General features: G+C 37.9%; 1 protein-coding gene across 1 annotated transcript in view; it reads right to left on the reverse strand.

Annotated features, from left to right (window-relative positions):
- CTTNBP2 (cortactin binding protein 2) overlaps positions 1-23,899 on the reverse strand; it is an 85,267-nt gene extending 61,368 nt beyond the window's left edge. The window contains 2 exon segments of the mRNA XM_088523751.1: positions 12,490-12,597; positions 23,749-23,899. Of these exon segments, the coding sequence (XP_088379877.1) occupies positions 12,490-12,597; positions 23,749-23,817 (177 nt within the window). The 5' untranslated portion in view covers positions 23,818-23,899.
- Between the last annotated feature and the right edge of the window lie 1,336 nt (positions 23,900-25,235).

Genomic DNA, 25,235 nt, shown 5'->3' on the forward strand with positions numbered 1-25,235 from the left:
AAATGTAAAAGGTGAAATTCAGGCTCTTCACTGAGCTTCTCCATAAAGTAAGAGGAAAAGCTCAAGTTGTGAAACATGTGCTTTTAATTGAGAAGACTCATCCAGATGTTCTATATAAAGATGACATTAGGCCTGTTTTATGACAGCTTTGTTGTTTGACACTTAAACATTCAAAAGTTATTGGCCAGTATTTTGTAAGGAAGTATCAATCTTTTACACTCCTATTATCTAACCACCCAGAATCTTATTATTTCTGTAAGTAATATAGATTTACATACTGATAACCGGTCTCAAAGGATATAGGAGAGCTAAACTTACAGGTTACTTTAAGTAATCATTTGCTCTCTAGACCTTTTTACATGTTCAAATTTATTACTTCAAAGTCATACTAATCCATTAATAATTTCTTTAATGGAAATCTTTCAGCCACTCTTCTGAACTAGAGAAAATATTCCTTCGTCTCTAGTAAAAAAGAACCCTTTAATCCCCATGCTTAAAATTCAAAATTTTGTCAGCTCAATGATAAACAAAACACACTAAGTGGACTAACTACCTTGTTTTTTTTTATAATTTACAGTATTTAGCTTTCCACATTTTCAAACTCTCAAAATCTCAAAGTACCATCCCACATTCCTTTGTGCCAAGTACATAATTACATCAACTTGAAATACTTTAATTGAAAGGCATACCAATGTTGAGTTCACAATACTAAGCACTACAGATTTGAGATACATTAAGATAATTTATTGCTTTTAAATTATTTCCAATATTCACTTCTGAAGATAAATAGTAAGAGTAATATCTATGGCTTCCCAGATTAATTTTGTTTTTACTATTGCCGCTGTTAAAAAAAAAAAAAAAAAAAAAAACGACGTTTCACTGAATACATTTGATTACTTGCCTGGAATATTTTAAAGCAAACAGAACATTCATTCATACTGTCTATTTTGACTTTATGGTCTTTATTAGAATCTTAAAGGCAATTTTTCAGCTAGCACCCCATTTACAGATACTGTTACTTATAAGTTACCATTTTTTTTAAACCTCATGTAATAGTTTAAAATTTTACAATATATAGCTAAAATTTTCCTCTGACATTTCAGAGAGAACTCACTATAATCACTGTCTTTTTTTCCAAGTTTTTCATTTATTTGCAGGAATGGAACACAGTCTTCGTTAAAGATCTAGTGCTAATTATTTCTAACAGATTGCTAGACCTGCTAACACATATCCCACTCTGGAATCCCTGTAGATGAAAAGATCTATCCACGATCAAAACAGCATCACAGAGGGGCATGAAGGAGAAACACATGGGAACGCATACTCAAGACATAGCAAAAGTAATAGTTATATGAATATTTTCACAATTGTTGAATTTGAAAATGAGTCTGCCCATCTTCCTTTACCTTATTTAAAAAATAATAATATTTTTATAAATGAATATTTCCATGTAATGTGTCGAACCACACACATATATATATATATAATTTTCTTCAATGATAATAACAGGTAGAAGCACCAAAAGTAAAATCAAGCATACACAAGAAACAAATGAAAGAAAGAAAAAGGTTATCGCTGTTACACTGTAGTGCTACCATCCGCAGAAATAACTCTGCCATTGGTACAGAGGAAATATTCTATGTTCCCTTAATTAAAAATGGAAAATTACAATTAATATAATAACAGAGATAGATGGACCTAGTTACATCCCATTGTCAGCAAGGCAAAGATGAAATGTTTTTTAAAAAAAAATCACTGTGAGAATGAAGTGACAGCAATAACACTTATAAAGATCACAAAGTTGCACAGACATGGTGCTGCTGCAAATATTGTGCACTGCAACTCACTAATTTAAACTGAATTCACAGACAGTTCCAATAAGGTAGGAAGAATAGAGGAGGAAAGAAAACAATTATCCAGATACGTAGCCTGCAGAGTATCTGCAAACAAATTAGTAGTTACATGCCTGACGACATTAAAGATATTCAGATTTTATATCAAAATCAAGAAGAGACCATTGTCAGTTTAACAGTCACTGTTGAGAGGAAGAAATGAAAAGGATGTTTACAATGTGAGGCCAATTCAGAGTTTGCATCCTGGACTCTCCAATTTTAGAAAGGCGCAGAATAAGGGGACCTACCCCAGTAGCAGAGGGCTTAGAAAACCACATTCACACAGGACTGTTTCAATATGCTTTACTAAATGCTTTGCTTTGCTCAGTGTTTACCAAGCAAAGATGCCTTTGGCAAATAACAGATAACTACTAGAAGCAGTCTGACACTGTTAAAAATTATGTTTTGTTACTCGCTCCTGGAAGAAGAGCTCTTTATAGATGCTCAAACAGTAGGTCCTCACCAACTAACAGAGACACAGCATTGCTGCTGCAGCAGCTCCAGCATCCACTGGCACAGGTAAGATTTGCTTCCATTTATAATAAAATACAAGAAATACCGCTATGCCTTAAAAGGAAAATCAAATACATCTCATTTTAATTGTTTATTGTGCATAAAAGATAAATATTTTTGATTGCACATGCTCACAGAAATATATCTACTAAGAAAACTCTAAGTAAATACTTTTATAGGCATCAGAAAAGATCCTTTAAACAAAATATGTATGTTAAGCAATCCTAGCATTACCTTACACTGTATTTCCAAATTATTAACAACATGGGCTCTGACAGTATCAAGGATGAGATATAAGATTCTCCTTTAACTTCACAGCAATTCCTTCATTGTTGTGTTGGCTTCTGTAGTCACGGGCAGTCTTGACCATTACCTTTTAAGTCAGACAAGAGGTATTTTCTCCCACTGTAACCACAATTATGCAATTCCTAAAAATTAGGCCCACGCAAATATTTAGTATTAGCACATTGAAATGTTAGGCAATAAAACAGTTTAGCCAAATATGTAAGCAATTTAATAAAAATAAATTTAGCTGACATAATACACCAACTACAAAAAAAATCTAAAAGGATGTTCAAAATCTGATTTCCTGTTCTAACTACTTCTCAATTAGCTAAATAAAAAGCACTCTGGATTATGTTTAGATTTAAAATCAAGCACAAAGAATTAAAAAAAAGCATTCTAAACAAGCTACTGCAAATCATTTAATCTACTAACCTGAGGTTTGTTCATAGTTCATAGTGTCCTTTTAATCAATTTTTAAGAGCCTGCAACAGCCGAATAATACTCTGACAGCCATGTTGATAAATTGACAACAAACCAATTAAAAAAAAAAAACCTTTGTTCAAAAATGGAATCGTTTTGATTGTCAATGGACAAGTAGAGATAAACCAGATTCAAAGCAGAATAAATTTTTCACAAGCATATTTCATGAGCAGCAGAACTGCAGTTGCAATTGGAGTCAATGAATCAAGAGTAATGGTCAGATCAGCAAGGAAAAAACACAGACTACCACCTCTGTAAAAATTTGGCAAGAATTAAAAAAAAAAAATGCAACATGCAAAAATGACAATGCAAACAAGGCAATCTGATTCCCACATCATGGTTGACTTCTGCCACCAAGACCAATAATTGCCATCATGCTGTCTGAAACAATAACCTTCTGTTACATACAGTTTAACATATTCCATTCCTCCTCCTAACTAATCACCATTTTTTAGACACCTGCTACAAAACAATTTGTCTTAGTGACTGCCAGAAACTTCTACTGTCAGCCTTTTGTGTCCTTCATTCTTTTATATCTGAGAAAAGTGGTATTTGTATGGTGGAAATTTAGACATAGATTTTGAATCCACAGTAACTTAGCCCAATTACTGCATGTAAGGACCTTGACAATTTATCTTCCTGTGACAGACTGCACTTCTTAAAAATGTAATTTTCTACGTTTTTGTTTATACCTGTCAGCCTATCCACGAACAGCCAAACTGGATATGGCTTCATTCCCTTTTCCCCAATAGCTCACAGATTTTCTCCTCATCCCTCCAGCTCTACAGTTCATTTTGAAAGTCCTAAGCCTATTGCACCACTCTTGTCGGCTTTATACCATAGTTTGAGATAAAAACTTTACCCAAACATAACTGACAATTCTGCTGATAGTAATGTTCCTATTTTGAGGTGTAATTCACAGGCAAAGTATCACCCCATTACAACTTACATATTGCAATAACAGCATAAAAAGGACACAAAACTGTAGCTCATATATTAAATTGTACTTATTAAGTAATCTCTCAATGTACAGAAGCAAAAGTCTTCACTGCCCAAGTGAAGAAGACTTTGGTAGGCACAACTCTTTGAAAAGTAGACAGATCAGGGTAAGAGAGAAGAGCTGTACATATAGTTCATTATTGAAATGCAAAGACATGCATGAAAGGCTCCAATTTTGCATAATTATAAATATCAAATTTTCTAGTATAAGTCTAAGTTACTTTCAAAAAATAGTTGTTAATATATTTTTGTGATAAACTAAATATAACACACTAAGGTTTTTTTTAAAAAACATTTCATCTTAAAGAATTGATGAAGTTACACAGAAATATGTACACGTAACAGTTACCACAAAAACAATTGTTTTCACCAAAATTAAAATAAAACCACTTTGTTCAGTCATTATATCAGCTGATATTGAAAGACAAGTTTACTAAGAATAGGCTTCCACAATGCAAAGTCAAGACCTGAAATCAAACTAGCTTGAGCAGAAAATGTGTTCTGCCCTTTGGAGGGAAAGGACACACGAATAACAATTTACAGTGACCCATGTGGCAATTTCACAAGCAAGTTCCATCTGTTTTAAACTCAAGAATGACCATAATGGTGGAAAACACTGGAAGATTTTTGCTTTTAGAAACTACAAAACTAATTTTAAAGTCTTGACAAATCATCTCATATTTTCCATTACAATTTACCAAATCACCCAGAGCAATGGAAAGTATGGGCATACAGCGACTACAGTAGCACGTACTACAGCATAGTAGGAACAAATCTGCAGAGCAATGCAGGTGATGCTGAGGATGTGCCTACCCTCTGTCCATTTGGGTTACCCTGGTCTAGCTTGAATCTCCTCATGTAGACTTAGTATTCATCAGAGGAATCATTTTAGAGTTATATTTGGAATACACTTCTTGGTTAAGTTTATCCAAATGCAGTTCAGTTCACGAGAGATCTGTGAGGCAAATCACAGTTAAGTGGGGGTAACTGGAGAAATTTTCTTCAAAAATACATTCTTGATCTGAATTAAATGCAGATGTATCTTATATATGTAGTTCATTTAATACACTTATCTATATAAACAAACACACAGTTTCCCAATGTTTAATGTAAGTCTATACTATTATAGTTTTGAAAATCGAATGTTTTGTCTTTTCATTTCAAACCTTCACAAAAAATCTGAAAAAATCCTACCATTTCAAAACAAATTACCTTTTCTAAAAATATATTATAATACTTTTTTTTTAAGACTAACTTTAAAATACAGAACTTCTATGAAACTGAAAACTGATATCCTGAATGAAAATGACTAACAGCAGAGCTGGGACCTGAGAACTGGCTGTTAATGTATTATAACCTACTTTAAAGTAATGTTTCATAATCCACACAGTGTTAAATGATATCAGTAATCACTGTACTTTTTTTAAAAGCCATTTGTCCTTATTTTTAAATTTTGGGTTTTTTTTACTTTTTTTTTTTAAGGTAAAGCTAATAGAATGCAATCTTAATTATGAGTGTGAGCTGTTATGCATTATGTAACATATCATGCATTAATTTATGTCTATCAAGAATACAGACTCACAAAAACTTTAAAAAATTAATTCTTTAAATCTTTTAAAGATTTAAAGATTAAATCTTTTATCTACTCTTGTAATGTTATAATTATCTTCCTAGATGTATATTTCATTATATTAATATCTACATTTTCATTACACAATTTGACAACTGTTCTTCAAGAACTCACATACCTTGCTAGTGATGTCAGAAGTTATCTAATTTGGATCTCCTATTCAGACATAATATAGAAAAGTATGATTCATTTTCAGCTCTATTGATTAGCCTGCAGGCCTGTCTAAGCTGATTAGATTCAGAAAGATAGACTGCACTGAACAATTCTTGCAGAAAAAATAAATTCCATGGCAGGTTTATTTCTTCTTGCTTATCTTTTTATAGACTTAGACAGTTTAACTTCAATTCCCTGAGCATCTAAATTAATGCTTTGTCCTGACGTTGTACTTCATATATGATGTCTAATAACACACACATAATTCTCACATAAATCTCAACCATTCCTTCAGCTATGGGACTAAAACAGTATGTCTTCTCTTACACAGCTGTCTGCTTTTATGAAACTATTTTTGAAATTGTGAAGGCAATTTTCCAGAAACTGGCTAGAGGGCAAAACAGATATTGTTACAAACACCTATAGAGAAGATAAGTCTTCCTTCCTTAGAAAACCATTGTAAAAACAAAATATAGTAGGGCTTTACAACTCCAAAGAAGCACAACTAATATTACCTTGCCATCCTCATACTATTCTCCTCACCCTGCCATCACATACATAGAATCCATTAACTTAGAGCTCCTTTAATCTCAGAGAAAAGATATTGCTTCATGCAACATCACTGATTTGTACTCACCTTTGATGAAACAAAAAAATAGCTACTGCTAGTATCAACAATTCCTTTAGATATTTTATTTTGAAATCAGCATTGTGTATTTCATCAACAATTTTTTCTAAATCTATGTAGTGAAATATATTGAAGAACCTAGTACAAAAGAATTTGCTTTTTATTCACACTAATTAACGAATTCCATAGCACCAAGTATAATATACATTTTTATTTTTCTATTCGCCACATACTCACATAGGCAAATGAATTTATACATATCAGATGTACATACAAATGAAATTACATATAAAAAAGTAAATCCCAGATAAGTATGTTTTATATAATCTTAAAGGAAAAATAACCCATTAGTGATTTAATTTTATGAGAAAATCACCACTAAGCACAGTATTTAGTCTTTATAATTCCATGCTTGACAGCTAACACTAGCACTTCAATTCATCATATGAGGGTCAATGCACTTTAAAAAATCCTTTGGTAAACAAGCAGATGCAGACCACCGCAGACCACTTTATGGCTAGAGGAGAAAAAAAAAAAAAAAAAAAAAAAAAAAAAGGCTATATTTGAGGTCACAGTGTGTGAGGCCAGGAGGCCAGTCCTGTGCCTTGATAATGTGGCCACATTACCTCTACATTAGGAATATATTATCCCTTTACTCTAGGCAGGCAGTTTAGTAGGATAATTGAGACAGATGCAGGAAGCAGTGACAGTGAAGTCTCCCTTCCTTTTTTTCCACTGTATGTTTTCCAAATTGCAATTAAACAGCATGCTAGTGCTTATTAATGAAACAACTGTAATGATTCAAACAGTAATCTGAACTTCAATTAAACTGCAGTGCAATTCACATTCTGGGCCTACTAAAGTAAAGAAATTACAGATTAAAAAAGAACTACCTTAAATCATTCACTATAATTAGAAAGATTTACATAAAGCTCATGTTCTTCGAGACGAATTTTGACAATGCCTCAACAACTATTTAACTGTTCACTTGGAGAGTAAATCTGGAAATTTGACCTGAAGTGTGACAAATATCTGCTCCTGCAAGGATTCTGGTCCCCCCACCCTGGACTTGTCCCGCAACTTAAATTGCTCTAGTTGATAATTTCTGTATCTCTTTTCAAATCCAAATTTCTCTGACTTCCATCTTCCATGTAGCCAATCTTTCTTTAAAAAGCAAAAGGGTTTGAATAGAGATAATTCATCAAAATACTATGATTCTGTATTGTACAAGTCAGAGTATGCTGTAAGAAATACATGCTAAGGACAAAAAAAAACTTATAATTTCTCCCGGTATATCAAACAAAACTATTTTATCACAGTAATGATAAGAGATATTGATCCAGTAAGATAATGTTTCGGTCACTGAATCGGGAAGCAATATCCCTTAATTTAAAAAGACAATGCTATGTGGCATTATATATCATCAGCTGTACATACTATAAAAAAAACAAGAGTAATTATGTATCGTGAAAATACAGAATTAAACAAATGTGATTGGTATATTTCTTCTGAATATAGTTTGAATTCAAAGTTTTATTTCTGTTCCAAAACAAACTTCAGTATTTCAATCATTGATACAAAATACAATGAAAACATTATATCTCATTATGCACAAAAACCTTCTAAATTTAGTTAATTATCGCTAAGATGTGCCACCTTGGGTTTGGTAATTTATCATGTAGCCTAAATTCAAGTGCCTTAACAAAATCCATCACATCAGCACTATTACCTTTACTAACTACATTTTTATCTTTCCCCCGCACCATGAGACAAGCTAAATTAACAACATGTATTTCCAATAAAACCAATAGGCATTTCTCACCTTTTTATTATCTACTTATTTTTAAAGCAGAGTAACAAACTCTTAAGATATTCTTTTTTTTTTCATTTGACAGAACTAAATTTTAAAGCAAAAGAAGCTAAGCAGCATCCTAAAAAATGTGGTATATGAGAAGCTAACTGCTATTTTCTAAGACATGTGAAAGCATCAAGAGAAAATAAGCTGAAAAATATGAAATACAAATTCCTTTTATGATAGAATGAATACTTTGTAAATAGACAGCTAGAAATGAAGCATCTGAAAATAACACAATTCTCAAATCCAAGTTCTTTCCTTTTCAGAATAACAGTATCACAGCAGTACTAACGGACACAACTAACTGACATGAAAGAAACAAAATCCCCAATTTTTACTGACTCTTAAAGCTGTTTAAGTGATTATTCCACAATGTATACTTAGTATACACACATCACAGAAAACTGCAAGGAACAAGTTCCAACTTCATATTTGAAATTCAGAAATATTGTTCTAGCATCCTAGTTCTTAGTTCTTAATTCACTGAAATAAATCAGTGTTTGATCTCAGCAGTGAATACTGCAGGCAAGGTGTTCATTGCTATGGTACAGCCTACATACCAGGAGAGACACATTTGTCACCAGCAGAACTATGCTCCTGTAAGAGCCAACCTGAAAAACATCTCATCAATGGATGTAGAAGGTGCATGTGTTTTTTTCATAACTTGTTTTCTAGAGAAAGAAAATTCATAAGCTCTAATATGTCTGAGAACTTTAGTAAAGCATGCAAATTCATGCTAGATGTGGGTTATTTGTACCACATGGGTCAGGTTTTAATTAACTATACTGTGCGTTATCAGTCCTGTGATCAAGAGCTGCCCCCTATAATGCCAGAATCTTCCAGGAGAGACACTTCTAATAGGCAAATAAGTAGAAACAATTACACAAATTTTACAAACCTTCAGTGAAACCTTGTAAAAATCAGTATGGATAAGGGCAAACACACTTAGGAATGATGAATTTAAACTTACGTCATTCTAGAGAAGAAAGTATAATGACAACCAAGAGATAGAGATAATAAAAGAAGATTTAGTTCTTAACAGAGCAAGGACATATAAAACTACTTATAAATTAACCTATGTCACAACAGCTAAAAATTGAGAGGAGAAATATTTATGATATATACATGTGTTTATGAAATATACACATGTTACTTAGAACAACTAAGGCTATGAATTGGTAGCTTTTGACATATCAAAGAAATTAAACTTTGAAAGAGACTCAAGCATAAGTGGCTTTTAAAAAAATCCTTTCCTAAAAAAAGTATCACCTTTTAAAACAGAATGTATGTAATGCTTGCCTGCAGTAGCAGGCATAATGACATAAGAACCCTTTCCCTCATATGCAAGCCATTTCCTTATGACTATTGCAAATTGTTTCATGAATGTAGAAAAAAAAACCACAATATTTATCAAAACTGGCTTCAGAACAATTAATGTTTCTTTTGGACAAATGTTCAAGTCAATACTATCTTGCATTCTGACCAAAATAAATTTCCTTTAGTAAGGAAAACAAAGTATTATTCAGCGTCTCCAGTAAAACCTACATTGCAACAGCCAATTTTAAAAACACTCAGATCTCTCAAGAGGATATACACAACTCAAGTCACATGGACTTCAGAATTATATTAACTTACAGGACATTAAGGACTGACATCTGGAAGAAATTTAGTTTGAATATGCTGATAATCAAGTACAGTCTTGTTAGGAGACAGTAGAATTTAGATAGCAGTTATTATAACTGCTGCAGAATGAATAATATATATATGAAAATAGTTATTAAACATATTCACATTATGAAAAATCATTTAAGGAGAGTTCTAATGATACTGTACTACAGAAATTTGAGATTTTTACCTAAGCATAACCAATTAAATATATAAATCACAAGAAAAATGGTGCCTACTTTAAATAAATTTATGGTTCTTCACTACTGAATGAGCCTACTTCTAATACTGTTTAAACTACATTTCTTACTGTTTAAGCTACAGGGCACAAGGTATGTTTGTCAATAAGTTGAAACAAAAGTACTCTGAGAGTCTGTATCAAATTCAACAAATGGAATTTTCCTGCTAGTCCCTTTTAAAATAGACCCACATTTAGCTAGGTCTACATGAAATAAGCTACAATAGCTAGTAGCTTATTTCATGGACTGCTTGAAAGCTCCAACTTACTTCTAGTACTTCTGACTTGCAGTAACTCATGTTCCAAGATTTGCAGCTCCAAATTCTTCAGCAGATATAACTTCCAAGTTTCTCAATATGGTTAAAAAGGTAAACTCCATATGGATTTTAATTTGGGTGTTACACTAAAAAGTGCAGAAACTATGAACTTAGAAGCAGGAGGAGAAAAAAAAAATCAGTGTTTCTGCATCTTATGTGAAACTGAGCTATGTTTTGCTTTGATCTCTCTCCTAGTCATCAAAAAAACACTTAACTCCTGCAAACTTTAGCAGGTGCCTGGCAATCAGTAACGTAGACTTTTTCACTCCTGTGATTGCCCTGTGCTGGACATTTAATGTTCCCAATGAACAAATGTGCATTGCATCCATTTTTCTGTATTTCATCCAACAGCAATATATCCATTATTTGTTAAGGAGGTATGAAATACTTTACTATTTTAGGTTCATGAATATATATTACAGAAATTCACCTGAATATTCTATTTGCATTCCTCCAATGCCAGAATAGTCAAAAAAAGACATTCTGAATTGGGTGTGCACTTTGTTTTCCCTTCTTATTACTTCTATATTATCTTACCATGATTGTCACGGAAAATAAAATTTCCTGTTCTGAGCAAGTGAGATGTAGATGTGACATTTTAAAGCTATTAAATAAAAAGGCAGTACTTTTCAAGACATGTATATACCTGAAGGCCAAACACAAAGTAACTTGAAAGTGTTGTAATCTCTCAGAAACATATTGCTTCCAGTGTCTTACTGCCTTTGCAAAATGGTAATAGCGATTTTGTTACAGAGGTTTATGCACCAAAATTCTTTTGTTATTAATACAGATGCATCAGGGACAGCTACTTGAAAGCACCATTTGCATAAAGTGAGCTGAAACCGTAACAAAACAAATTAAAAATGAATAAAATGTGGCTACAATTGTTATTGTGACATTACAAATGGAATATGTTCCAACATTCCCTCACAATCAATATAAATATATTACTAACACGTAGTATCAAATGTATTTTATTATACAGAGATTTTGCTTTAAGAGATCCGAACGGCCATTATTTGCCTCTATCTAACTATCAAACTATAAATATTTTCAATCCACATAGGACTGTTTTCCCCCTAAACCTGAGGTCTGTTTTGCAACTCCATTAAATTTTATTCTGTTCATGATCAACTTTAAATTAAAAAAAAAAATCTGTTCATGATTTTTACAGCCATAAAAAATAATCTTTTGATTAAAATAGTTCTGTTTGTAAATTTTCCAGATTGTAAACTGTCCTTCAGAATGCAACCGTCTAAAGCAGAAACTTTTATACACACGCCTGCTATGGCAAAAAATCTAATCAAGCACTTGTGAATGCTTTTAGAACTCACTTTTATTTTATATTATATATGAAAGTTATATTTAATCTTTTATTTTTTAAAAAGCTTTTCCCTAATCAGCCACTTATTTTGTCCATCTTCCCATCTTGCAGAAAATGAATATAGATGCACATTAGATGCACACAAATACAGAGATCATCAGAACAAATGAAGAATGGACTGAATATTCCTTTGAAATTATTCCTTCCTTTCAAAATTATTCTACAGCACAGCAGAATGTAAATAGTCATTTTGCCTTTTTCCCCTCAAAAAGAAAAAAAAATCTCTATTTTCTTGTTGGTACTTTATACTAAATTTTATTTTATACCCAAATTACATAGTTTTGCGAAATGGTAACAATTCAACAGGAATTTATTTATGATTTTGAGATTTAAGAAACATAAAACTCTTATTTAAAAAAAAAACACACAATTCATTTTTCTACTAATGTTCTATGTACAGTAAAAATGAAGCAACAAATAGAGAATCTAAAAAATAACCCTGTAACTTACCCGCAAGGCTTCAATTACAAGGTCTCGTGCTTCCAGTTCTCCTTCCATTATACTCAAAAGCATGCGCAATTCTGCTTTGCTTAGGTTATCCACATCAAATTCTCTTTTCTGTAAGAAACAAAACACTGATTAACTTACTAATTAAATGACTGTATTAGTTATTTTAAATGAAAAAAGTAGATATGTCAAGTCCTAATCATAGGTTCCTCAAACATCCATAACTTGAGGTGGTTTAGTTTACAGTACATAAGGTCAAAATCAATAACAAATAGTCCATCTCTTTTTATTTAAACTGAGGAAAAACTACAAGGTCGGAGGTCTTCTCTTTGGAAATGTAGGTGGAGAGGAGAATTACTGAATTAAAAAATCGCAAAGCTGAATACAAATCTGTTGTTCACCGAGTCTTGCACCACTAACACAAGGGAACATCTCATAAAATATAAAGGGGAATATTTTAAGGGATATATAATAATTACAAAAGACCAAGGGAGTAGAAAAAGAAGAGACCCAAGAAATGATTAGGTTGATATTTTCTTTCTAAACACTATCTCCTAATGCTGTCATGTCCTAATTCTGTCAGAACACTGGGCCTCCTGAACCCTTGGTCTGATCCAGGAGGTCTGCATCAGATAGGATGGCAGAGGGCATGTCTTATGTTTGTCACACAAAGCCAAATAGGCAGACGCAGCCTCAGGAGGCGCTTCTCTCCCACTCCATTCCTCGTGCAGATTCAGTTATCAGCTCAAAACATGACGCACTATTCACTGCAAGGGAAACACTGCGGCCTTTGCCAGGATGTAGAGGTGTCTCCTAGCAAAGACCTGAGAGGCAGCTAACCAGCTATTTACAGGATGAAGTGATCGGTCGCTCAGTTGTACTGCACATCTGGACATTCTGGATACTTTCCCTGAGAGAAGAAGTCAAATTTAAGAGTTCGGCTACCCAAGGGATTATCTTCTTGTAAGGAAAATCCAATAAAGAACAACGCAAGTACCATTTCTACTTTATCAAGGCAAGAGGAGAGCAAAGCAGTTGCTCTCTCCTCAGAATGGAAGAGGAAGCCACAGATCAAAGTTACTTAAAAGTTCAAGTTGTTTTAAGCACAAAATAAAAACAGAACCAGAGTAAATCCAACACACACAGATGTGCATAAATGGCTGGGGAGATCTGTATGCCAGAACATTATTTATTTGTATTCGATACACATCATATTGAACTTTTATTTGTATTTGAACAGCATGGACCAGCAAGAGGACAAGTGATTGGACTACTCTTTGCAACAAGTGTAACTGTTTCGGGTACAGTGCCATTCAACTCCAACCCAAAAAAGTTCAGGCAGACCAGTAATTATCCTATATTTTTGCTGTATAGGTCTGCAATCTTTCTGACCCGAGGATACCTCTCACCCTTCATGGCAACAGATCAAAAAAAAAAACCAACCATTTTTTTCTGAAGGCTTTTTTCTAACATATGCTGCAACAGCTTCTCACAATGCTCCTCACAATTCTATACATTGCTCACCAATCCGTGGCTACGTAAAGTGCAAAGTCTTTAAAAACATACCATTCCTCAAGTATTCTAGCCCCATTTGTCTCCCCATCGATTGTAGAAGAATTCACTCTCAGTATCTTTAAGTATTAAATTTAATTCAGGCAGATAGTAGGGCCTGCTGATCCATCTTCCTTCTTCTATAAATCATTTCATGATGTCTGAGCACATCATTTAATTTATTCAAATAAGATCTTTTTAACTTCTATTTTTCATGATGGAAAACTGATGCAAAGATATTAAGTAGTTTTTTCCAAACCACACAGGAAGCAAGTAGGGCAAAACTCAATATTTAGTAGCAGTCTTTGGAGTCTCCATTTAGTGGTTTAACCACTAGGCTGTCTTCTCTTCCTAAAATATGCTTTCCTCTTCTGACCAAGGGCGGCCCCCAAGGCTCTTTAGGCAAGAGGACAGCTCTTTATCAAAACACTGATACTACATCACAGGTAAAACTTAATTACCACAAGATCTTCCACAAGAGTTAAGCTAAAGACATAAATGAAAACACTGCTATGTTCTTAAAAAACCTGAGGCATTATTCGACATACATGATACAGTGATGAGATTCTTAATTAAGCACCTGATCAAGCAATTAAAGTAAATTTTGCCCAAGTACATACTACCAAACTAGCTCACATGAAAAGGCAGCAACAACAGACATTTAAAGTGCTATCTCGTAATCTAAAGTTACATACAAATAAACACATATAAAAGACAATAGATAGACATATGCAGCTTTTATATTCTCATGTTAAGAAGCTGAAGTGAGAACTAGGAAAACAACCTTGCATATGAAGAGTTATAGCATATCAGAGTAAAAGCCCTGCTTAGCCTGGTGCCTGTCTGCAGCGGCAACAAATAATGAATGCCCTTGAGCACCTCCTGAGTCAGAAATAGCAATTTTGCATGTAGCAGCCCTTGACTGATACACCTGCTGTCAACTTGCCCCATTGCTTTTTGAGTATCTACGTAATTTTTGAATCCACTTCTTCCTGAATGAAAATATTCCACAGCTGAAATTGTGCAGGAACTACCTCCTTGTTGGGAATATGCTACCAGCTACTTTTGTTTGATGCATCAGATTTATTTAATGCAGAATAAATAAAATAAAGTACAGGCTGCTAGCTCTATCAGATAGGCCTTCAAGTATAAAAGGAAAAAAAAAATCCCCCCAAACTGATGTCCAAAAATTGATCAAAACAGACACACAAAGACGAAGAGAGAAATAAAGCATTTAAAGGGTGTTTAAGATGAAAAGAAATGAACTTAAGGGCCTAATAACTGCTTGCCTTTACGTAAATATTATTTTAGTGTTAGAAAAATGGCATCAATCAGACATGCATCATCATATCACAAAATAAGAAAACAGACAATCATTTTTCAAATGTTGGTTAAGAATAATGCTACCGCTATGGAGTCATAGAATCATAGAATGCTTAGGGTTGGAAGGGACCTCTAGAGATCTTCTAGTCCAACCCCCCTGCACACGCAGGGTCACCTAGAGCACGTGACACAGGACTGCATCCAAGCGGGTTTTGAAGATCTCCAGAGAAGGAGACTCTACAACCTCTCTGGGCAGCCTGTTCCCGTGCTCTGTCACCCTCACTGTTAAGAAATTTTTCCTTAAGTTCCTACGGAATTTTTGATGTTTCAGTTTCCGGCCATTTCCTCTAGTCCTATCAGTGGCCACCACTGAAAAGAGACCATGACCGTCCTCTGCACTCCCTCCCTTGAGGTATTTATATACACTGATTAGATCCCCTCTCAGCCTTCTCTTCTCCAGGCTGAACAGGCCCAGCTCCCTCAGCCTCTCCTCATAGGGCAGATGTTCCAGGCCCCTGATCATCCTTGTAGCCCTGCGCTGGACTCTCTCAAGCAGCTCCACATCCCTCTTGTACTGTGGAGCCCAGAACTGGACACAGTACTCCAGATGCAGCCTCACCAGGGCTGAGTAGAGGGGCAGGATCACCTCCCTCGACCTGCTGGAGACGCTCTTCTTAATGCACCCCAGGATCCCATTGGCCTTCTTGGCCACGAGAGCACACTGCTGCCACATGGTCAACTTATCATCCACCATGACACTCAGGTCCCTCTCTGCGGAGTTGCTCTCCACAAGGTCGGTCCCCAGCCTGTACTGGTGTCTGGGGTTATTCCTCCCCAGGTGCAGGACCTTGCACTTGGCCTTGTTGAATTGCATGAGGTTTTTCACCGCCCAGTTGTCCAGTCTGTCCAGGTCCCTCTGGATGGCAGCACAGCCCTCTCGGGTATCGGCTACTCCTCCCAGTTTCGTGTCATCAGCAAACTTGCTGAGGGAGCACTCTGTGCCTTCATCCAGGTCATTGATGAATAAATTGAACAGGACTGGACCAAGGACTGACCCCTGGGGGACCCCACTAGCCACAGGCCTCCAACTAGACTCTGCACCGCTGATCACCACTCTCTGGGCCCTGCCATCCAGCCAGTTCCTAATCCATCTCACTGTCCACTCATCTATCCCACACTTGCGGAGCTTGCCCAGGAGGATGTTGTGAGGGACGGTGTCAAAAGCCTTGGTGAAGTCGAGATAGACGACATCCACCGCTCTCCCCTCGTCTATCCACCCAGTCATTTCATCATAGAAGGCTATCAGGTTAGTCAGGCAAGATTTCCCCTTGGTGAGGCTTTCTTATTACAAATTTATCTGACAAACTTTGAAACTGGAATGAACTTTTTTCCAGTACTCTAATGACTGAAAAGTTTAGAGTCATCTTAAATTTATTCTGGATACCTTGAGTAACCTGACACTGAGTAAGAGCGTACATGCTGAAGATGCCACCATGCCTCTCATCACACATACCTCCAAATCAACACATGCAAAGTTACAATGTAGTGTATCCTAACCTCGACAAAATAGATAAAGATTTAATGTATTCCCAAGATATGGTCATATAATATTGTTTAAGATTTGGGTAAATAAAGTATCCTTTACCAACTATTCTTCCTCTTAATCACATCCCTGTCTGCCATCATTTCGCAACTAGGATTATCAGTCATGGCAGGCTTGCTTGCAGTTGCTCATATGGAGCACTATTCACTTACGTTATAGAAAAAGAGATTTAGAAATATTTAGATTGAGAAAAGTAATCCTCCTAACATCTTCCAATAAAGTCATATGTTTCACATCTCTAGAAAATAATGTCTCATCATTTATATGTCACTTGAGACTTGGCTCCCATATATCTTGTCCAGTGCATACGTGGAACAATTTAACCAGCAATTTAACAAGTACCTAGCAAGCCTTACATTATATTGGTTTTGCAACGCAAATGTAGGAATATGTGAAATTTGTCATACACAGCTCAAATACAAGATGATTTTCTCTCCCCCACTTTTTAGGATTTTTAAATGTCTGGTTTATGTGATTGAGAAGAATAAGTACCTGAAAAAGACTACGGTTTCTCTTTCCCGAGTCTCTAAAACACCACATTTTATTTGCAGACACATTTTGCAAGGAGTTTGTGTTGCCTCCTTCCTCCTCAAAAAGCAGTATATAGCCTTTTTAGAGAGGGAACTGGGCAATAACCCAGAACTTGAAAAAGAAAACTGCAGGGTGTAATTGAAGGTTGAGGTGGAAAGATGGAGTAGAAGAGAATTATGAAAAATGGTGCACAGGAAAGCACACAGGGAAAAGCTGTCAAAAAGAGTACTTTTAGATGAGAAGGCAAAGGTGCATATCTACATTTGTTACATATTTTATATTGAGCTCCATTAAACACACACAAGAATCCTGTTGAGGTTTAAAAAATAAAATGATTTGCTATTATTTATTAGGCCACAAGGAGTAAATTTTTAATATCATGATGGCCTCACAGCCATCAGTGCATTATCACCAGACTCATGAAACTACTGCACAAGGGAAACTCCAATTCACACATTTTACAGTACTGAGTACATTCCCCAAGCAGAATTCAAGATCAAGCACAAGCATGTTTTGACTAGTTCTCTTTAGTTACCTATATTTAAGCATCCAATTTGGAAAGCCCTGGGGATCAGAAAGATCTTTTCAGGGCAGGCATATGTGACACATGATTTCGGAGAATCCTCCATGCCATCCGGATTGACAGTAGGTGGCCAACCAGGATACCTTTGAGGATCTCAAATGCTGTCAACACTTCTATGTGGACAACTATAGGGAGCACTCAGGCAAGGATTAAGACATCCAAAGTTGGCTGTAAGTACGGGAGGGAGATGCTTAATCTGCTGTTACTATCAACAGAGAGCTATTCAAAACAGACAAGTACTATCCAAGCTGATCAGCTACTAGAACTATTTGCTCAAGGCTCCACTGACTGTATTCATCACACTGACTGCAATGGGATATTAAACACAGTGCATGCATGTGAACACCTAAACACAGAGGTCTTGTACCTCCAAGAGTCACATATCCAAGAGTCACTTTACTCAAAAACAGAGTTCACAATTCTGTCCTAAAGTAGATATCTAAAACAGACCATTTTGTTTCATAAAACAGATCATAACCACTTCTTTCTTCGCTGACTCTAAAAGGAAGTATGAAGAACCAGCTCAATGTAAACACAGGCACGTGGTCAAATGAATCCCAAACCTTTTCTAAGGCAGAAAGCTCTGCAAGTGTTGAGGGTACTGAAAGAAGCGATTATAATGCCCATACAGTGTTCATGGACACTCTAGAGACAACACGATTTTTTTGCTTTCAACATTTAAGCTACATTTATTCTTCTTTAAGTCAGTATGCTTGGAGGTGAGTGAAAAAGGTGCAAGTACAGGAAAAAAAAACAGCAATACAGAACAAAACAAAAAAAAAGGCAATAAAATCTATAAAGTTTTAGAATCTCTGAGTTAGAGTAACTAACATCAGGTCTTGCTTGAGGTTTCTTGCAGCAGAGAATATCATCTGAAGATAACTTTCCTAAGTTCTGAAGCACTTACATAAAAGTAAGTACTTACATAAAAGAAGTACTTACTTCTGAAGAACTTACATAAAATGTAAAAATGTAATACAAGTATATCTAAGGACCATGAGAGAACTTAACATGCATTTAATTATTCACACCCATTACTTCACTGACTTTTTACTGGATTGTTCATCACATGAAGTTACTTGCTTACTCTGCTCTCATCATTCAGATAGTCCCATAACTGCTAAAATATATTTGCAAACCATCAACACTCAATTGTATTTAGGTATCTTTGATTTCAGTATGAGTTAAGTACCCACATTCTTTTTATGGATTCAGACCCACAACTTTGCAGACCATGTTTATACTATTGCTTAAATTTAACAGGCTTTTTCTAGTCTGAAAGTCAATATCAAATAAGTTACTTCTAAGGTAAATAGTATATGATTAGATCCAAACATAGATATATACTCTTGAAGTTATCTCTAGAGCTACTTTTAACTCCTTCAAAATTTTATGTTAGAACCAAACTCAAGATCCAAGAACCCACAATTTACCCACCAAAGAGAGAATCTCTTACCAAAGCCTACTTGACACCTTCCTGTTTACATATTCAAGTATTACAAGGGTTCTGTAATCGATGGCTCTCTTTTTTTCTAAGGGGCAGGTGGGGATGGATACCTCAGACTGCAGTCTTCCTAAACTCTGAGTGCTTTCTTCTCCTTCTTCCCTTTCCAATTTCTCCACCTCTATCTCTATTTCTAACTCACTATATCACCTCAGAGACTAAAACATTGCCTTTCTCCCCTGTGCTTACCCCAATCAAATTCAACTGATTAGGGAGGAGGGGAGAACACACTGCATTTTATAGATGTGCTCCACCCACCACTTCCCCATGCTGACTCACAGCATTGCCCCTTGGGCTTCAACTTTGATGACAGTGCGACAAGTCCGCACTTGGAAATGAAATAAATATTTACAAAGCAGATTACATTTAGTGGCTTTCTTTTCTCAAACACCTGTACCTTCACTACAAGGGAGGAGAGGTTGTGGTTGCAGGTCAGGGAGGAGAACACACAGGAGAGGCAATGCTGCAGGTCAGCATGAGGGGAGATGGGGCAGATAGGAGGTTGTACAGCAAGGCATAAAGGATATTACTGCAAGGTGGATGGAGTCTAGTCTCTCAGAGGAGATACAGAGGATCAGGACTCCAACAGACATAACTACTGCCATCTCCAGGTTCCACTTGTATGTTGGAATACCTCAACAGTGTTGCAACAGTGTTGCTATCCCACTAGATGAAAACCCCTTCTCTGAACAGTAACAATACACCAAGAACTTGTTTCATATTAGGATCATGGTAGCTAAACAACAGTGACCATTTCTCAGGATGTAGTCCCCAGTAAGACATATAGTCTTTGCTCTCAAGGGTTCTGGTCTCATTTTCTGCTACTTGTAGCATTTTTCAGATAAGAAGCTTACCTAAGACACCCCACATAACTGATCTGACCGAAGCATTAGTAACATTCCACTATATTGACCAGAGTGGCAATTCTACTACAAGCATTCTTAGAGACCAATAGATCAGAATATACCAAATTAAGCATGTGAACCTGCAAAATCCCATCACAATGTGTCATTGAATGCCTCTTCATCTATTTTGATAACAATTTTTAATATAATTAACATAGACTGTATCTTGCTGCAGGACAAGTAATAACATACAAATAGGTTATAAACTGTAGACTTAAAATTTCATAAATTATATTCTGCCTCTTCCACTACTTTCCACTAAAACAGTGCAATGATATGCAGAGTTACTTCAAGAAACAAAACTTTCTTGCTTCTTGAATATACCCTAGCAACCAATCATTTCAAATATGTACACATCAACTCCCAATGACATTCAGACTAATGAAGCCAGCAGCAAAATTCTGACTGACTTCAGAGAAGTCAAAATTCCAGCCTACAAATATTCTCTTTACATAAAGCTTTTTAGATGGCCAAAGGTGCCCTCATTTAGAGAAAAATATAATTTATGCTTTCAATCACTGGTCAAGTGAAATTCTAAACAGAAAGGTTTTACTGCATATTTTTCCTGAATAATTTTAACAAATTCTGCTTGACAGAACAGGCTTTTCATAGTCTTTGTTTCACTGAAACTCCAACATCTGACAGGCCAGATCTCTACTCGCTGCGGGCTGGTGCTCCATGTTTAAACAACAAAGTCAAGCTGGATTATTTCTTACTATTGTATACTCATTATTAGTAGATATCATACATGTGAAAGTCCTTCAAAGATAACCTGAAAGACACACATGTATCCCTCAATTCAAGTTATTCTGCACCAATACAATTCTAGTGGCTCCAGTGCAACCAGTGTAGGTATGAAAGAGGACCAGTCTTAGCCCCATTTCATCTTTCTTGTTCTTCCTACCATGGAAAAAATACCAGTGTTTCTGTGGGAAAGAGGTGGTGAGCTTACCAACTGCTGTGCTTCATCAAAGGAAACTCAGAATGACAAGACTGTTGGTCTTGCTCCTAACTGTAATGCCTTACAGAACACTCTAGATTTTTTTAGGCAAAATCCCTACATTTTTCTTTTAGTCAAATTCCCTGGTGAATATATATATAAGTGTATATATGTGTGTGTGTATATATAAATAAAAGTGTGTGTGTATTCAGGGTTCTGAAAATTTAAAAAATGAAAATTCTAAAACTGTACTGAAAATATATTATTTCATTAGAGTTTTAAGTTTAGTGTGACTTACAAAATAGTCACCTGGATGCTTACTGTAATCCTGACAGTAAAAAAAATGATTCAATCCTAATTTTGTATCTTGAGTTTAAGATAGAAATTAAGCTCTTCAGAATAACCATACAAAAGGAATTTGTATGTATTGTATAAATATTTTTGAAACCTTCTCACTGCATAGGAGAGTTTTTTTTTTAATTCCCATACAAGAAATAAAAGGAAACCAAAAATTCAAAGTTTATACCATCAAGGGGAAAAAAATGATAAGGAATAACAAGTATTTAAGGACTGAAGGCAAATTAAAATAAAAGACATCATTTTAAAAATATTTTGTTAGTGCTATTACTTAAGCTCTTAAGTACAGCTATTGCTTAAGTTATACAGCTATTACTTAAATTAGAGAGGAATACTGAGGTTACCTTCTAGTATCTCTTTATTTAAAAAAAGTATTTTTAAAACAGTGTGCATTGTAGAGCTACCACTTTTACCTTAGGCAATGAGATCATCAAATTGCATGAGTGGTTTACACTACCTCATCCAAAAGTGCAATATTAGGGCATTACTTGCTTATGATCTGCTGTTTTAAGATATTAACTTAAGATAATAACAATATGAATATACTAAAGAAACATCATAAATTTTTGCTTAAAATTAATTTTCAAGTATTTAATTATTTGCTTTTATGATTTTTACCTTAATATTCATCTATATCTCAGTTAAGTCATTTTTAAATGCAGTGGTGTTATACATATTCACTAAGAATTATTTTTTTCCTTTTTAAGTACAACCAAATTTTTAGGACTCTGGAATTTAAGGGACAGTTAGAGCCCACTTCCAGAGAAGAACTAGTGCCTGTTCAAAAGAAAACAAAACATATATTAACAATACCTTCAATTTCATAGAAACTAGCATCATTCTCCCTCTTGGCTCATTACCTTCTGAAATGACCCAAAATAAATCTGGATTTTATTATCCTAACCAATGTGTTTGTCAGAGGGAAAAGCTGTTCTCTGCAGCCCCGGAGAACACAGCCTGGCAGTGGACTTTCCCCTCCACTTCTCACCAATAACTGTCAACTGGAGCATTAGCACAAGCTGATTAACACCAGACAGCCCACAAGCAACCACCGCACACAGGAACAGAGCCGATTCTGGATATTCTCCCCTGGGGAAGGAGATGGGAGGGAGACGGCTCTGCAAGTGCTCTACATGGTTTAGGTTCACGGGACAGGTGAGAGGCAAGGCCGAACACGACGAGATGGCCCCTGGAGGCAGAGAACTTCTGCTCTCCGCAGATCCGTTACACGAGGAGCAGCGGAAAGCAGCCCTATCGCTTGCACATTTAGGCAGAAAGGGAAAGACTCCCAAGGAGCGCGGTTTACGCGGACTGGCACCACACTGTGTCCTTCCTGCCCCGAGGCACCTCAGCACCTGCTGAAGAGGCACGCGCGGGTTTTCTCCTGGCTGCTGGGGCGCTTTTAGGCGGGGAGCTGCCCCTCGCGGCCCCGCCGTGCCCATCCCCACGCGCGGGCGGGGACGGGGCGCTGCCCCGGCCCTGCGAACCGCCGAGGCGAGCGGCGAGGAGAAGCCAGGGAAGGCTCGGCCGCCCTGCGCGTTCCCCGCGCCCCGCCGCGGGCTGACAGCCCCTCCGGCCACCGCAGAGAAGGGGCGCAGCCCCCGCGCTGCTCCTCGTCGTGGATGCAGCCGGGGGGCGGCGAGGGGACGGGGCGCCCTGCCCGGCCAGCGCCCTTCCCCGCCGCGCGCCGAGCCCGGGCAGCGGCGGGAACAATGAGGGGAGCGCGCAGGGGGCCCGCGGATGGCGGCACCGCGACCCTCGCTCCATCTCTTCTCCCCCGGGGCGGGACGGGGCTCGGCTGCGGCGGGACCGCCGCAGCCGAGCCCCGTCCCGCCCCGGGGGAGAAGGAGGGCGGAGGGAGGGAGCGGGGGAGGCAGGTCCCGCAGCGCCGCTTCGTCCCATCCCCACGCGGAGCCTCCTCGCCCCGGCTGGGTGCAAGCCCCGCTCCCGCAGATGCCCCGTTACCGCTGCCGTGGCCGCCGAGTCCTCCTGGGCGCCGGAGCCCGGCTCGCCGCTCGCGCCTTCCGTCGCCATCTTCCCGCTGTAACGGCTCCGGCGCGGAGCGGAGCCGAGTGGCAGCAGCCGCCGCCGCCGCCAGGCGCTTAACCCCCTCCCCGCCGGCACCGAGCCCACGGCGAGCGCGGCGCTTAACCCCCGCGGCGCCGCTCCGCGCCCGCTGCCCGAGCGCAGCCTCCCGCCTCTGCCGGCCGGCGGCGAGCGGCGCCCGCGCTTGGGCGACCGCCGGCCGGAGGCGCTCGGGTTCCCCCTTCTCCTCCTCCTCTTCCCCGCCAGCGCCGCCGCCACCAGCCGGCCCGAGGCGGCGGAGGAGAAGGAGGAGGAGGGGAAGCGGGACCCCGCGGCGGGCTGCGCGCCCGCCCGCCCGGCCCCGCGCAGTGCTGGCCGCGGGGAGTGCCCGGGCCTCGCGCCGCTCCCCTGCCGCCGCGGCGCGTGGGAGCAGCGGGGCGAGGAGAAATGGAGAAAGGAGGGGGGAAAAGAAAGAGCTTTTGCAATGGGCTAGTCTTACCTGTCCTCAGAAGCTCAAACCAGATGAAGTGCATTAGGGAAGGGGACCTCTTTCCCCACATGCTTCTCTTGCTGGTGGTGCTGGCAGAGGGAGTGTATAGGAGAGAGCACTTCTCAGACCTGCTGTGGAGGGGCAGGGGGAATCCTTGCCTGTTGACAGACCTTGTTTACTCGCCTGTTTTCTAGCCAGCCTGCATTACCATGGTCCTTAATCCAGGCCTAGCACTCTGGGGCCAAGTTAAAGCCTTCCTGTGCCAGACCTGGAGCCTACCCAGGCCTGGCACAGCCCTCTCCAGACCAGCACCTGCATCCAAGTCTGCCTTAACTCCTACAGAAGAAGGTTTAGGTCAAATTCCCTCACTATTGTGTAGGCTGAACCGTGTGTCCCCCATAAGCATGAGTTCGTGCTACACTGTCTGCCTAAGGGCAAGGTCCCTGAGGTCTTGCATTTCTCCTGGGACCCCAAGTAATTAACTATATGCCAAAGCCAAACATGAAGGTAGCCTCCTCTGGGACCAACTTAAATCTGTTATAAACAGAATCCACACATTACTTATTCTACAGTCACATACAGCTTTTTTCCAGGGACAGGTCCCCCAAGCCCTGTCTGTCCCCACCTGTATGAGGGCTGCTTCAGGTCTCGAACTCTGCTCAGCTCCCTTGGCACTGAGACCAGGCAGAAAGGGGCTTGTCCTTCCTTTGATTAAGGACAGCAAATATTCCTCCAAGCATGCAGTACCCAGGATATAAGTAAAAACATGCTCTCTTCCTATGCGAGCTTTACACTTTTTGTAGCTATACTGTGTGCTCTCATCTCTCACACTGCTGAAATTGAGAATCAGCATTGATGGCACAGAGCCTAAACCAACCTATTTTCTGAGTTCATCAAAATTTAATACCATTTAATTGCTTTTTAATATAAATTGTTG

Source organism: Tinamus guttatus, unplaced genomic scaffold, assembly GCF_059628265.1.
Source record: "Tinamus guttatus ecotype Peru unplaced genomic scaffold, ASM5962826v1 Tinamus_guttatus_pri_ptg000018l, whole genome shotgun sequence".
Classification (NCBI taxonomy): domain Eukaryota; kingdom Metazoa; phylum Chordata; class Aves; order Tinamiformes; family Tinamidae; genus Tinamus; species Tinamus guttatus.